This window comes from Rhinolophus sinicus, linkage group LG15 (genome assembly GCF_036562045.2).
Source record: "Rhinolophus sinicus isolate RSC01 linkage group LG15, ASM3656204v1, whole genome shotgun sequence".
Lineage (NCBI taxonomy): Eukaryota > Metazoa > Chordata > Mammalia > Chiroptera > Rhinolophidae > Rhinolophus > Rhinolophus sinicus.
Window position 1 is genome coordinate 19,798,110 of NC_133764.1, and position 12,653 is coordinate 19,810,762.

Consider the following 12,653-nt stretch of genomic DNA (forward strand, 5'->3'; position numbering starts at 1 on the left):
GGTGTGTGTCCTCTGAGCCTACTTCCTCATCTGCACAATGTGAATGGCACTTCCTTGGTAATTGTGGTTTGATGGTTACATGAAGTCATGGAAATGCAAGTGCTTGGAGAGTCCTGACACAGCTGTGGTTTAGTGTCCACTTGGAATCTTCAAAAGCAGATTGTCAGGGTGGCCGGTTGGCTCAGTGGTTGGAGTGCGGCGCTCATAACACCGAGGTCGCCAGTTCGATTCCCACATGGGCCAGTGAGCTGTGCCCTCCACAACTAGATTGAAAACGATGACTTGACTTGGAGCTGATGGATCCTGGAAAAACTGTTCCTCAATGTTCCCCCCCAGAAAAACAAAAAAGCAGATTGTCATACTGTCAGACCCTGGGAATGGTTCTTCTGAGGGGCCCTGGGGCCACAAGGAGGAAGGGGTGAGCTCCAGCTGCCAACTCTACTTCAGTCTGAGAAACTCTGCTATTCTGTTTTTCGGTACCATATTTCTGTGTATGGTTTCCCTTGCAGGAAGAGATTTGATTCAATAAAGGACTTGGCAAAAGATTCCAAAGGCTTCCAGAGCTGGAGCAGAGGGGTTTCTCAAGCCCAGGGCAGTCCTGAGGAGCTCAGTTGGGCTGCAGCCCTTTCCTTTGCTCCCTTCACAGGTCTGATGACTTCCTCTAGACCTCTGCTGTCCAGTGGGTAGCCATGAGCCACATGTGGCTGCTGAGCTCTTGAGATGTAGCTTTGAATAGGGATGCACTCACTGTACATGGAAACAAAAACCTGACTTTGAAGACTTAGTATTGAAAAAAGAATGTAGGGCCGGCCTGGTGGCTCAGGCGGTTGGAGCTCCGTGCTCCTAATGCCGAAGGCTGCCGGTTCGATTCCCACATGGGCCAGTGGGCTCTCAACCACAAGGTTGCCGGTTCGATTCCTCAAGTCTCGCAAGGGATGGTGGGCAGCGCCCCTGCAACTAGTAACGGCAACTGGACCTGGAGCTGAGCTGCGCCCTCCATAACTAAGACTGAAAGGACAACAACTTGAAGCTGAACCGCACCCTCCACAACTAAGATTGAAAGGACAACAACTTGACTTGGAAAAAAGTCCTGGAAGTACACACTGTTCCCCAATGAAGTCCTGGTCCCCTTTCCCAATAAAATCTTTAAAAAAAAGTAAAAATAGCTCAGCTTAAAAAGAATTTTTTTTAAACTTATTTAAGTGTGTTTCAATCTAGTTGTGGAGGGCGCAGCTCACAGTGGCCCATGTGGGGATGGAACTGGAACCTTGTTCAGAGTACCGTGCTCTAATCATCTGAGCTAATGGGCCGCCCCAGGTCAGCTTTTTTATAAATACTATGTGTTGAAATATTTTGAGCATTATTTGGTTAAATATTTAAATTCACCTTTGTTTTTGTTTTTTGTTTTTTTAAATATGGCTACTACTTAAATGAGCCGTGTGGCTTGCTTTTGTGGCTTACGTTCTGTGTTTTTGGACAGCGCTGCTCTAGACCTCCAGGACTGCTTCCCTTCCAGGCCTCAAATAAGCTGGGTCTAGACCCAGCTGAGAGGTTCAGGTGGCCTGGGCCCGGCCCCCTCACCTAAGGACCCTTTTGGGCACCAGCCTTCATGGGGCTAGGGCTTTCTTGCGCGTTAATGAGATTCTGATGGTGTTGGGAGCAGAGGCCCAGCTCGGCCGTAGTTCTGGAGCCCTGCTGCCTGCTAGTTACGTAATCTGTGCTGCCCAGAAGGGCCACTAGATGCTGCTCTGTGATCCCTGGAAGAACCAAGCACGACTTCCTCAGGAGCCAGGGCTCAGCCTGGCTTTATTTGGAACCCCTTCTGGAAGCTACTGGCTGGCCTTGGCCTTCCCCAGGTTTGTAGGGGCAGGGGGCATGCAGAGGGCAGGGACTCTCCCGCGATGCATGGCCATCCCAGCCCAGCGGTGCAGATGGCATGCAGGCCGGCCCTGCTGGCAGCTAGAGATAGACTATAGGATAAATAGGCTGATTGATGGGGGTGGGATTTGGAGATCTTCCCTGCAGTTCTTTGGAAAACAGCTCCGCATCCTTCAGCCAGGTCTGCCTTCTGGGTCCTTGATTCTGCCATTTCTGGCAGATTATTGCCCTTTCTTCTTGCTTCGCAGTTGGAGTGGTGATGAGAGCTTGGGGGTGGGAGGGTTAGGTGAACAGAGGAGCTATGTGGTACCTTGAAACAGAGCAGGAATGGCATGGGTGGACGGGTTCCGGACAGCCCCTTGTCAGTCACAACAGCAAGCGGGCTGGCAGTGCTAACTCATTCACGCTCTGCTACAAACATGCCTTTGACAAGTGTGAGGAGGTTGAGGTAATTCTGCCAAGAGCTCTTTGCAGGTGGTGGGGAAGGGCTGGTTGGACAAAGGCGAGAGAGGAAATGGAGTGGCGTGAAGTGGAGCTTGGTACTGTCCACTATGAATTGGAATAGCTACAACTGAAATTTGTAGATCTAGGTAACGGAGTGGGTCCCAATGGTTCCTGGGGGCTGGGTTACAGCCTTAGAAATCTAGGCATATTTGGGGAAGTGGAAAGCACTTAACCTTTGCTCAACGCCAGAATCTGAAGGGGAACTTGGGACAGCAAAAGCAATGTAGACATGGGCCAACTCAGGAGCTGGGCCTCTCCACAAGGGGCTGGAGGATAAAAGATGGGGTTCAGCTGTTTTAGGACGAGAGTCTTTGGCCCAGGGAACCTGAAGGAGATTACTTCTTGCTACAGAGAGGGAGGGTTGAGAAAGCTCCATCTGAAGATCAGGTAGGGGTTGTACACTGAGGAACACTCACAAGGACCGGCATATCCTTCATCGTCTTAAGTTGACAGTTGCTGTGGATGTTTCTGAAGGGCTATGGAAGAAGTAGACTTCTGGGTACAGAGCAATGCATTTTGCACTGTATGGTCACCATACTTCCCTAAAGTTTTCAATTGCCACTGTTGAAGAAATCTCTGGGTAGTACATAAGCAAAATCTAGTATTTTCTGATGATAGCATTGTTCGGAATGGTACCAGATTTCTGTTCTGCTTAGGGCAGTAGGCAGAGCTGGCACAGATTGACAGCCTGGTATGCCAGAGTGGTCTGGTAGTCAGGGAAGTGGGCATTCTCCTCTGGATTGCTGCTTCCTCCTCACAAGATCCAGGGGTGAGAATTTGAATTAAGATAGGATTTGAGTCTCTTCCCAGGTTTGTGGTCAAATTTGAATCAATCTCCAGAACCAAACTAAAAGAACAACAAATGAAGAATGTCCTTTGTGAAGGATCTAGGTTCTTGTCTGTGAGAGGAGCAGTTCTTAATTAGGACCAGGATTTTACTCAGAATTTAATAATTTTGCTGGCACCATTTTCAAATTACCGTGTTTCCCCGAAAATAAAATCCTATGTTACATAAGACCCGGTCTTATAGTAAAATAAGACTGGGTCTTACATTAATTTTTACTCCAAAAGAAGCATTAAAGCTGATGGTTCAGCTAGGTCTTATTTTCGGGCAAACAGGGTATACACGTTTAGCATGAAAAACATTTAAATCAGCGGGTCAGCGGCTGGTTGGAGAAGCAGTTGCTTCAGTTGTACTTTTAAGAGATAAGAGGGCAAGTGGAAATTTCGAGGTCACATTTGTGATGAGCTTAGTATTCATTGGCTTATCTCGGGCTGCGGCTGGGCCAGGGGCCTCAGGGCCCTTCCTGTCTCTGGTGTGGTGTGGGGAAGCTACGCCTCTCTAGCCTGGGTTTCTGAGACCCACCCAGGCGTGCGCATTTACCTGGGATGGGGGAAAGGAGGTCCCGGAGGGGAGGGCACTAAAACCGATGGGGACAATCCACTCGGGATGCGCGTGTCATTCAGGCAGCCTCAGTAAAAGCTTCGCCTCTCCCCATCTTCCTCCCCGAGCTCCCAAGCTTCTTTTCGGGTGGACGAGGATGTTAAATAGAAGGAAGGAGCTCAGTGTCCCGGCCTCGGTGGATGGCTTCTCGCACCACTCGAGAGGCAGCCTCAGTCCCGGCTGGCCGCGCGTCGCCAGGGCGGGGACACGGCCTAGAGCGCCCCCGCGGCCCACAGCTGCGGGCGCCGCGGCGGGAACAAAGGCAGCACGTGTCTGGGCGGGGCGGCGGGTGGGGTCGGTCCTCGGCCCCGCCCCGCTGCTCCCCACCGGCCGGAGCTTGGCTGCGCGGGGCGCCCCGGACTCTCACGCGGCCCGGCTGCTGCTGGCGCGGCGGCGCAGAGCTGGCGGCGAACTGTGCGAGGGGGAACGGCCCCGGGGACCGGGCGGTTCCACGAGTCCCCGCCGCCGCCCGAGTCCGGGTCCTCGCCGGGGCGGGGCGAGTAAAGACGCCTCAGGCTCGCGGCCACATCTCTGCCCGCACCGCGCGCGGCTCGTGCTGACAACCGCGGCGGCCCCGGCTCCCGGGTGACACCAGGTCCGCCCGCGCCGGCGCGTGGGCCGCGCGCGCTCCCGAGAGGGAGGCCGCTGAAGTGCGCGCCGGGGCGGGAGCGCGGCGGCGGTGAAGACGGCCGAGCGGGGGGCGGGGCCGCGACGCCTGCAGAACCTTGGACAGAAGCTCCCGACGCCGCCGCCGCGCACGAGCCCCACCGAGCGCCGCTGAGCGCGGGGACCGCGGCGCGCATTGCAGAGGGCGCGGAGCGCAGGAGCCGCCGTCGCCAGGTAAGCCTGCGCCTCGCGGCCCCCCGCTGCCCCGAGAAACCAGGGCCGGGGTCGGGGCCGCGCGCGGTGTCGAGGTGGGGGTCTCTTCCTGCGGCGGTACGGAGCGCAGCGGCGGGCTGGGGGTGCCGCAGTGGAGGCAGCCAGGCTGCGGCGCGGGCGGGGCCGCGGAGCCCGGGGAAGGCTCGGGCGCGGGACTGGGGGCCAGGCCCGCGGGGTCCGCCAAGGCTGGGGCCGAGAAGCGCGGCGCGAGCCCCGCCTGGTGCTGAGAACCATCTTGTTTTACACGCAGATCCAAAGGGGCAGCACGCGCCCCCAGGAGCGCCCTGTCTCCTCCCCTGGGCCACCGCGGGCTTGGTGAGCTGTTCTTTCCCTCCGGCCGGCAGGCTGGGCGCGCAGGGGCGCGGGCCCCCGCCCGGCGCGCAGCGGCACCATGGGCACGGTGCTGTCCCTGTCCCCCAGCTACCGCAAGGCCACGCTGTTTGAGGATGGCGCGGCCACCGTGGGCCACTACACGGCCGTGCAGAACAGTAAGAATGCCAAGGACAGGAACCTGAAGCGCCACTCCATTATCTCCGTGCTGCCGTGGAAGAGGATCGTGGCCGTGTCGGCCAAGAAGAAGAACTCCAAGAAGGTGCAGCCCAACAGCAGCTACCAGAACAACGTCACCCATCTCAACAATGAGAACCTGAAGAAGTCGCTGTCGTGCGCCAACCTGTCCACATTCGCCCAGCCCCCACCGGCCCAGCCGCCCGCCCCCGCTGCCAGCCAGCTCTCCGGTTCCCAAACCGGGGTCTCTTCCTCCGTCAAGAAGGCCCCGCACCCAGCCGTCACCTCCGCGGGGACGCCCAAGCGGGTCATCGTCCAGGCGTCTACCAGCGAGCTGCTACGCTGCCTGGGCGAGTTTCTCTGCCGTCGGTGCTACCGCCTGAAGCACCTGTCCCCTACGGACCCTGTGCTCTGGCTGCGCAGCGTGGACCGCTCGCTGCTTCTGCAGGGCTGGCAGGACCAGGGCTTCATCACGCCCGCCAATGTGGTCTTCCTCTACATGCTCTGCAGGGACGTGATCTCCTCTGAGGTGGGCTCCGACCACGAGCTCCAGGCGGTGCTGCTGACCTGCCTGTACCTCTCTTATTCCTACATGGGCAACGAGATCTCCTACCCGCTCAAGCCTTTCCTAGTGGAGAGCTGCAAGGAGGCCTTTTGGGACCGCTGCCTCTCTGTCATCAACCTCATGAGCTCCAAGATGCTGCAGATCAATGCCGACCCGCACTACTTCACACAGGTGTTCTCCGACCTGAAGAACGAGAGTGGCCAGGAGGACAAGAAGCGGCTCCTCCTAGGGCTGGATCGGTGAGCCCTGGAGCCTGCATAATGGTTTAAGGATTCAATTCATTTTTAAAAATTTATTAAACAAATCAGATTTTATGTACAGTATGTCTAGCAAAGCCACCAAGGGCCTCTCCTGGCCCACCTTCTCTCCTTGGGGTTTTCTTCAGCCCTGCCAAGAACTCTGGGCGTTTTTGAACTCCAGAACCTTCTGCAAAACCCAGAAGATGTACTCAGAGCCACCCAGGCCCCTGACCTCCTACTTTGGGGAATTCAAAGGACTGACCTGCTTCTGCCACCTGCGCCCTTGCTGGACCAGGGCAGGTGAGACTGTCTGCTGCTCCTTGCCTGGGAGCTGGAGAGGGGCCTCTGGCCAGGTGGCCCAAGGAAGAGCGAGCGCTTCTGGTTGGAGGCCCTGTTCTGGCTCCTGTTTTGGGTTGTCCGTTCTCCCAGAGGCTCCTGGAGCAGCCGCCTTGACTGAGCTCTGCCGTGGGTTGTGAGGCAAGATGCTGCTTCAGTTGAAGAGAAGCCGGCCTGATGCCCAGATTGCGTCCTGTTGTTTGGCCGTACACAACCCTGGTTTGCTCTCTTTTCTTTTTTAGGGAGAAGGGCTTTCCTGTAGTGAAGACACGGAACTTGTCCCCCAGCCCCCTTGTCCCCTGCTCCCAGCTGTGTTGGTCGTATTGGTTAATGAGCTGGTTTGACTCATGAAGTTCTTTTATTTTGGGTCCCAGCTGAAGGGGTTGGGGTGAAGCTGGGGACAGCTCCTTTACTGGGTGAATTTTTCATTTGGATAATGCAGCTCAGTCACCCTGTGGGGAAGGCCAGGACAGCTGCAGGTGCCCATTATCAACCACCTGCCTTCTGGGCAGGTCGGGGTGCCATGCCTGAGACTAAACCGGTGCCCACCAAAGGGCTAAGGCCTCTCGCTGGTGCACATGACGTTTGTTCTGCAGAGCTGGAGGGCGGGGGGTAGTCATGATGTACCCTCACCCCTACCCCTGTTAATTTAAAACTGTTCCCAAACAGTTCAGTGTCTTCTGAAGACGAAGCCTTGCCCGGCGAGGCCCAGGGAGACAGCTGGATCTTGGGGACAATTACAAGCCGGGAGTAGAACTCCTGATTGCTTTGGAGGCCTGCTGATTCTACAACTGATGGTTTGCAGCTGCTGGTTTGGGTTTCCAATTTAGTGGCTGTAAAAACACATGATGTGTACTTAATCAATTTTCTTCCTAAGTCTCCCAGATTGGTGGCTTGGGACTTGGGAAAGGACCAAGAGAAGGGAGCAGTCTTCCTCCATGGCCCATCACTCTGGCTTTGGGGAACAAAGACCAGTGTGAATGCCACAGGGAATTCTCTCTGCCCAATCCCCCAGGGAGTGTTGGAATGGGTGGCTGGGAGGGGGGAGGGAAGCCAGAGGGTCGTTTTACATAGGATTAGGTCCCTGGTGGCTGCCAGTTTCAGCACAAGCACTACTGAAATTCACATGAAAAGAAAGCTGTGAAATTGAGGTCCCAGTTTAAGAGCCCTGGAGCAGAGCTCGCTGGGCCCGAGGTATGCCCGGATATGAGGAAGAGGGCCTGGCTGGGCCGGGAGCATTTGCCCCAGCTGTGCCTCAAGGCCCACGTGCTGAGCCATTCCTGGGATGGCCAGATGATCTGATGCAGAGCTGGAAGGAACCTGTGGCTGCTGGCACAGACTTCACGAATGCAGCGCCTCTTCTCTGCTGGAGTTGTCACACAGCCTGTCTGTTCAGATCCTGCTGCCACGGGCGACCTGAGGTAGGAGGCCCTCAGGGGCAGCGGCACCGGAGGCATGGAAGAGGCTGGTTCCGGTGCCGAGTTTCAAGAGGGGTGTATGTTTGCAGTCACTCGGTTGGCTGGCTGAACTTGGCCTAAAACTGTGCAGTTACTTTGCATCCATAGGATTCCAGTTTTGTGTGTTTCCTTCTCTTTCTCCATATTTATTTTTTTAGTTTTTGGAGGAGGTGCAAATTTCAGGAGTGGTTGGGGACTAAGGAAGTAACTGGTTCCATCAATGTGAATGAAGCCTGTCCTGTTCTCCTCCCTCTTCTTGTACTGGCCATCAGTATTGTGTAAAGGAACTGATACACTTAAGTGTGAAAGCAATGAACCCATTTGACATGCTGCTATGAAGACTACTTTTAGGACAACAACAAAAACAAAAAAAAAAAGGAAAAAGGAAAAAACTAACCAACAACAAAAAACCCCCCTTATTCTTTAATTGTTGCTTTTACAGTGATATTGTGCATGCAAACCAGGAACATTTTGTGTCGTAAGAAAAATAATCTTAGAACAGATGGCTGTGAAAATTATACCCGTGCACAGAACAAGTCACAGGAATAATAGTTCAGGATTTGGTTTTACTCTTTCTTGTAAAGCTGAAGGGTTGATATATTCTTTCCATGCAGTTATTAGAATTTAGTTTTGTTCCAACAGTTGTTAAACTTGCAATGAAAAGAAAATGTGCCATTTTTTTCACTCGGAATTATTCATAGCTGTATATTTGAAACTGCTAATTATACAACGTGCGATGTATGTTGGTTTTTTAGTGCAATTTCTTCTGTAGCTATTCTTTGACCAAACTGTGGGTATTGTTAATATTAATTTATATTTGTCTCATTTTGTATGTATGTGTAGTGTGTTTGTAAGTATGTGTGGTTTATAATCTGAAAAGGTCATGAAGCTCAGTTTGGCTGTAATTTAATTCCCCTTCCCTTATTTTTATTTATTTTTGTACCGTGCTGATTAAATAAAATGCACTGACCATCCATTACATAGATCTCTTTTGTGGGCACATCATTCATGAGCAGGCTGGGGTCCCCTTTTATAAATGATTCCTGCTCTCAACATAATTGGATTTGTGTTACGGGGAAGGGAAATGGGAGATGGGAGGAGGGCAGGAATAGGGGAGAGGGCTTAACGAGCACGTTGATGGTAAGGTGATTAAGAAAGAAGCACAGGTTAAGTCAACTCTGGTTTAGCTGCTGGGCGGGGCAGGCGTGGCTCCCTTGGCTTGGTGGCGCTGGGTGACTGGGACCTCTGGCCGGGGAGGATCAGGCCGAGGCATGCCCTGGTGAGGGCTGGCTGAGTGGTCTTGCAGGGGCAGCATGCCTTACACCTCATTTGTGGAGCATGGCTCTAAGGCTGCTGCGTCCATGTGTCCTGGGCCTGGCTGTGCTCAGCGCCACTGCCCAGAGGCTCTCAGGCCTGGTGTCCCTGTGGCCCACCCCTGCCAGTTTTGCTCTGCAGGTTTCTATGAGAGATATCCAGCCCTGGGGCTTCCAGATAAACAGCCACCCAACCCGTAATGGTGCAAGGGTGGGGCCCCCTCTGGCTGTGCGGGCATACTTTGGAGATACTGCGGGTTTGGTTCTAGACCATTGAAATAAAGCAAGTCTCGCAATCAAGCAAGCCAGTCTTTTTGCTGGTGGAGGGTCTTGCCTTCAGTTTGTTAAAAATGCAACACCTGTGAGGCGCAATCAAACGAGGTATTGCCAGTGGTCTCTGCCCACTCAGGCCACCAGTCTAAGCTTCAGGACTAGGTGGTGGGGACTCAGTCCTCCCCAGGCCCTGCACCTGTGGTCTGGAGCTGTCCCTGGGCACGAGGAAGGCATTTCTGCTCAGGTTGCAACTTGAGAGCTATCAGCCCAGTGATGAGGGCCACTCGCTTTCTTCAGGGCATTTCCCTTGATCTGAGTCACAGAAGCCTCGCCGCACATTCTCTCCCACCCATGACCGGGTGGCATTCTGTGGCTGCTGGGCCCTTGCCTCGTCTGCAGCTCCCGCCACCATGAAGTTCCTGATTTTCTCTCGCCCACTCATTCTACTGCCATTCCCACTGTCCCCCAACCAAGCCAGCTTGGGGAGAGCCTGCCTGGCTGCCATTCAGACCTCTCCCCAAGCTACAGCCATAGGAATCCCAGCCTCTCCTTTGATAACATACATGCTTTGATTTTAGGAAACTTGCGAACATTGAACTTTGAGTCTAGTGCACAGGCCTCACAATGGCGGAAGAAAGTGTTTGAACTCCACTGCCTTTCCCCCTTCAATCCTTCCTACAGCTTCCCAGCTTCCTTCTCGCTCACCATGTAATATTTTTGTTCATTTTGTTCAAAAGCCTCAGGTAAATTATCCTCTTTTACCTTATTTGTGCTTGATGCTCCCTTCCATCCTCTGGGATAACAGTTGACTTCACATAAGCCAGAATTTCACAACGATAGGTGCTTTCCAATTACAGATAAGCAGAACACTTTTAAAAATAAGATTTAATGCTTTATTGCTCTTGATGGTAAATCAAAATATGCTTTAGAAATAGTTAATTTAATGGAAAACAGGAATATATGCACCAACCCATAAAACTGCATTGAACTAAATCAAGAGAAACACTTCATTGCATACAATCACTGTGTCCTTCCTGCCTTCCCCTCGGCACCTGGAAGCGTTGCTGTCGCTGTCGCCTGACCTTCCTGATCCTCCTGCAGTTGCCACACGGGCTGCTCTTAGGACATCATGAAAAAGTGCTCTGACGCAGGCGGGCCTCACGTCCTCAGCCGGGAGGCCCTGGAGCTGGGCTGAGGGGCCATAAGCAAGGTGGAAAGGTGGGAGGAAGGACTCCACCCTCCTCTTCCTCTCTAGCCTCTGAAAGGCACTCATTTGGCATGTTCCGTTTTGGTGTCTACAACATACGTTTGCATGTATCTAGTGTAAAGCGACGAGTTTGGGGGATAAGTGGAATGGAGAGGCGATGTTCCAGTTAAGATGGTTCCACTACTGTCAAGATGATTGGCAAAACTACGAGCGTTGCTAAACTGGGGTGGTGGCGCCCCTGCGCTGTGCAGGCAGCTATCTGACCAGGCTCCGGGAGTGAGAGTGGGTTTCCAAGGACAGGATGCTAATCAGGTTCTTCATTGCAAATAGCACACGGTGCAAATGTCTGCAGGCTCTGGGAGGCAGGGGTGGGGGTGCGTAGGCGACCAGGCTGCTGGGACATCTGGGCGTCAGCAAGGTGACCATGTCAGGTCATGGGTGAGGCACAAGAGGCTGCACTCAGGCACTGGGTGTGTTTTGTGGGGTCAGGGTGGCAGGACGGGACCATGCGGGGGAGGAGGTGGGGAGCAGAGGGCAGCATCTGTGGCAGTTAGTGAAGCAAACGTCAGCATGTCCCTGTTTTACACCCTGCCAGGCTCCTCCTGAGGCGTGGGCTCCCCCTCAGCCCCTTCACCACACAGGGTGCCCTGAGTCTCCTTGCAAGGCTCCTGGCAGGGGGGCCCAGGCTGCCCAGAGGTTCGCGGCGTCCCCCTCAGCGGAGGCACCACACGGTGGTCTCAGGAAGGCATCTGAAGGCGTGTGCTTTCTGCGGGGCAGAGACTGGCAAGATGGTGCTGTACTCCTGGCATGGGGCCCGTGTGCCCAGCAGACGGGGTCTGTGTGCTGTGGGGGTGGGCATCCTGGCCTGGCCTGCAGTGCCAGGACCCCACGCTGTTCTGTCCCTCTACTTCCCCGAATTCCTGTGTGCTCCGACCCTCCTCTCCCAGTCCTCGTTCTCCAAATGAGTATGAAACAGGTGTTGGAGGGGGGAAAACTCCAAGTGCCTGACTGCTCCCCCAGCCCCTGCAACTCCATTTTCTTATTAGTACTCCTGAAAAGAGTGTGGACACAGCAGACATCATATCTGATTTAGCAAAAATAAGTGTCAGGCAATCTTGGGTGCAGGCTGCATGGTTAAGCAAGGTGATCCTTGGAGCCCCCACTGCTCTCTCCTGGAGAGGGGGCGGGGCAGCGGGGCAGGCCCTGGGCAGGCTGCACTGCCAGCTGGGTGTGGCTGTTTTGTTGGCCACTGGCTCCTGGGCTGAGGGTCTGGCCCTACAGGTGAACCTGCTCACCTGGTGGCTTTGGCTGGCTGTGGGGGGAGGGGTCCCTCGAGGAGCTCTGAGAAGCTCCCAGTCAGGTCACAGGGCTGCAATCACCTCGAGGGCAGGGCAGAGGGGGCGGCAGGATGGGCTCACGGAGAGAGCAGGGCTACATCCCCAGCTCAGCTCCACCAACCGCCCTGGGGGGCACATCTTTGGTGGGGGAAACTGTCCTGGGCTTCCCCCCCACCACCCCTTGCAGGGCCAGCCGCTGGCCAGTGGGTCCAGGGACACTACCTCGACTTGGCCAGTCAAGGGAGGCGTCCTCCACTGAAGGCACCATCACATGGCCTTGAGGTGTGAGGTGGTCTGGATGTCAGGGCGCCGGGGTCTTTGGTTTGTTGAGCGGGGGCCGTGGGCAGTCGGGGCAGCGAAGACGGGGACCAAAGGAAGCCAGGAAGAAGCCCTCAGGAGAGGGGCCTGAGAGAAGGCAGAGAGGGGCTCCTCCCCGGCAGGACCCTTGCGAGCTGATTTCTATTGGGCGGCAGCAGGGATCAGCAATTAGATGGGGGCCTATGATGCTGAGTGGCAGCGCTCCGGGCTCCAGGCGGGCCCCACTGGGTGCGTCAGTTCCCGGGCACGCTGAGGATGAAGCCCGAGCGGTTCTTGGTGAAGTCGGGCTGTGGCTGGTTGAGCCTCGTCTCCACGGAAACGGTGCACTTCTTCCCATGCAGGCTGCACTGCACGGGGTTGGTGACGTTGACTTGCAGGTGACGTTTCTCACTGGAA

At 54.9% G+C, this 12,653-nt stretch overlaps 2 protein-coding genes across 2 annotated transcripts in view; one reads left to right on the forward strand and one right to left on the reverse strand.

Moving 5' to 3' along the window:
* The first annotated feature begins 1,821 nt into the window (after positions 1-1,821).
* CDK5R1 (cyclin dependent kinase 5 regulatory subunit 1) lies at positions 1,822-8,788 on the forward strand. The gene is made up of 2 exons (XM_074320000.1): positions 1,822-4,666; positions 4,956-8,788. Exon 2 carries the CDS (start codon positions 5,097-5,099, stop codon positions 6,018-6,020), a length of 924 nt encoding a protein of 307 aa, XP_074176101.1. The 5' UTR covers positions 1,822-4,666; positions 4,956-5,096; the 3' UTR covers positions 6,021-8,788.
* Positions 8,789-10,274: 1,486 nt separating this feature from the next.
* Positions 10,275-12,653, reverse strand: part of MYO1D (myosin ID) — a 284,586-nt gene continuing 282,207 nt past the window's right edge. Inside the window, exon 22 of the mRNA XM_019732584.2 lies at positions 10,275-12,647. Within this exon, the coding sequence (XP_019588143.1) occupies positions 12,491-12,647 (157 nt within the window). The 3' untranslated portion in view covers positions 10,275-12,490. The remainder of the gene's footprint in view (positions 12,648-12,653) is intronic.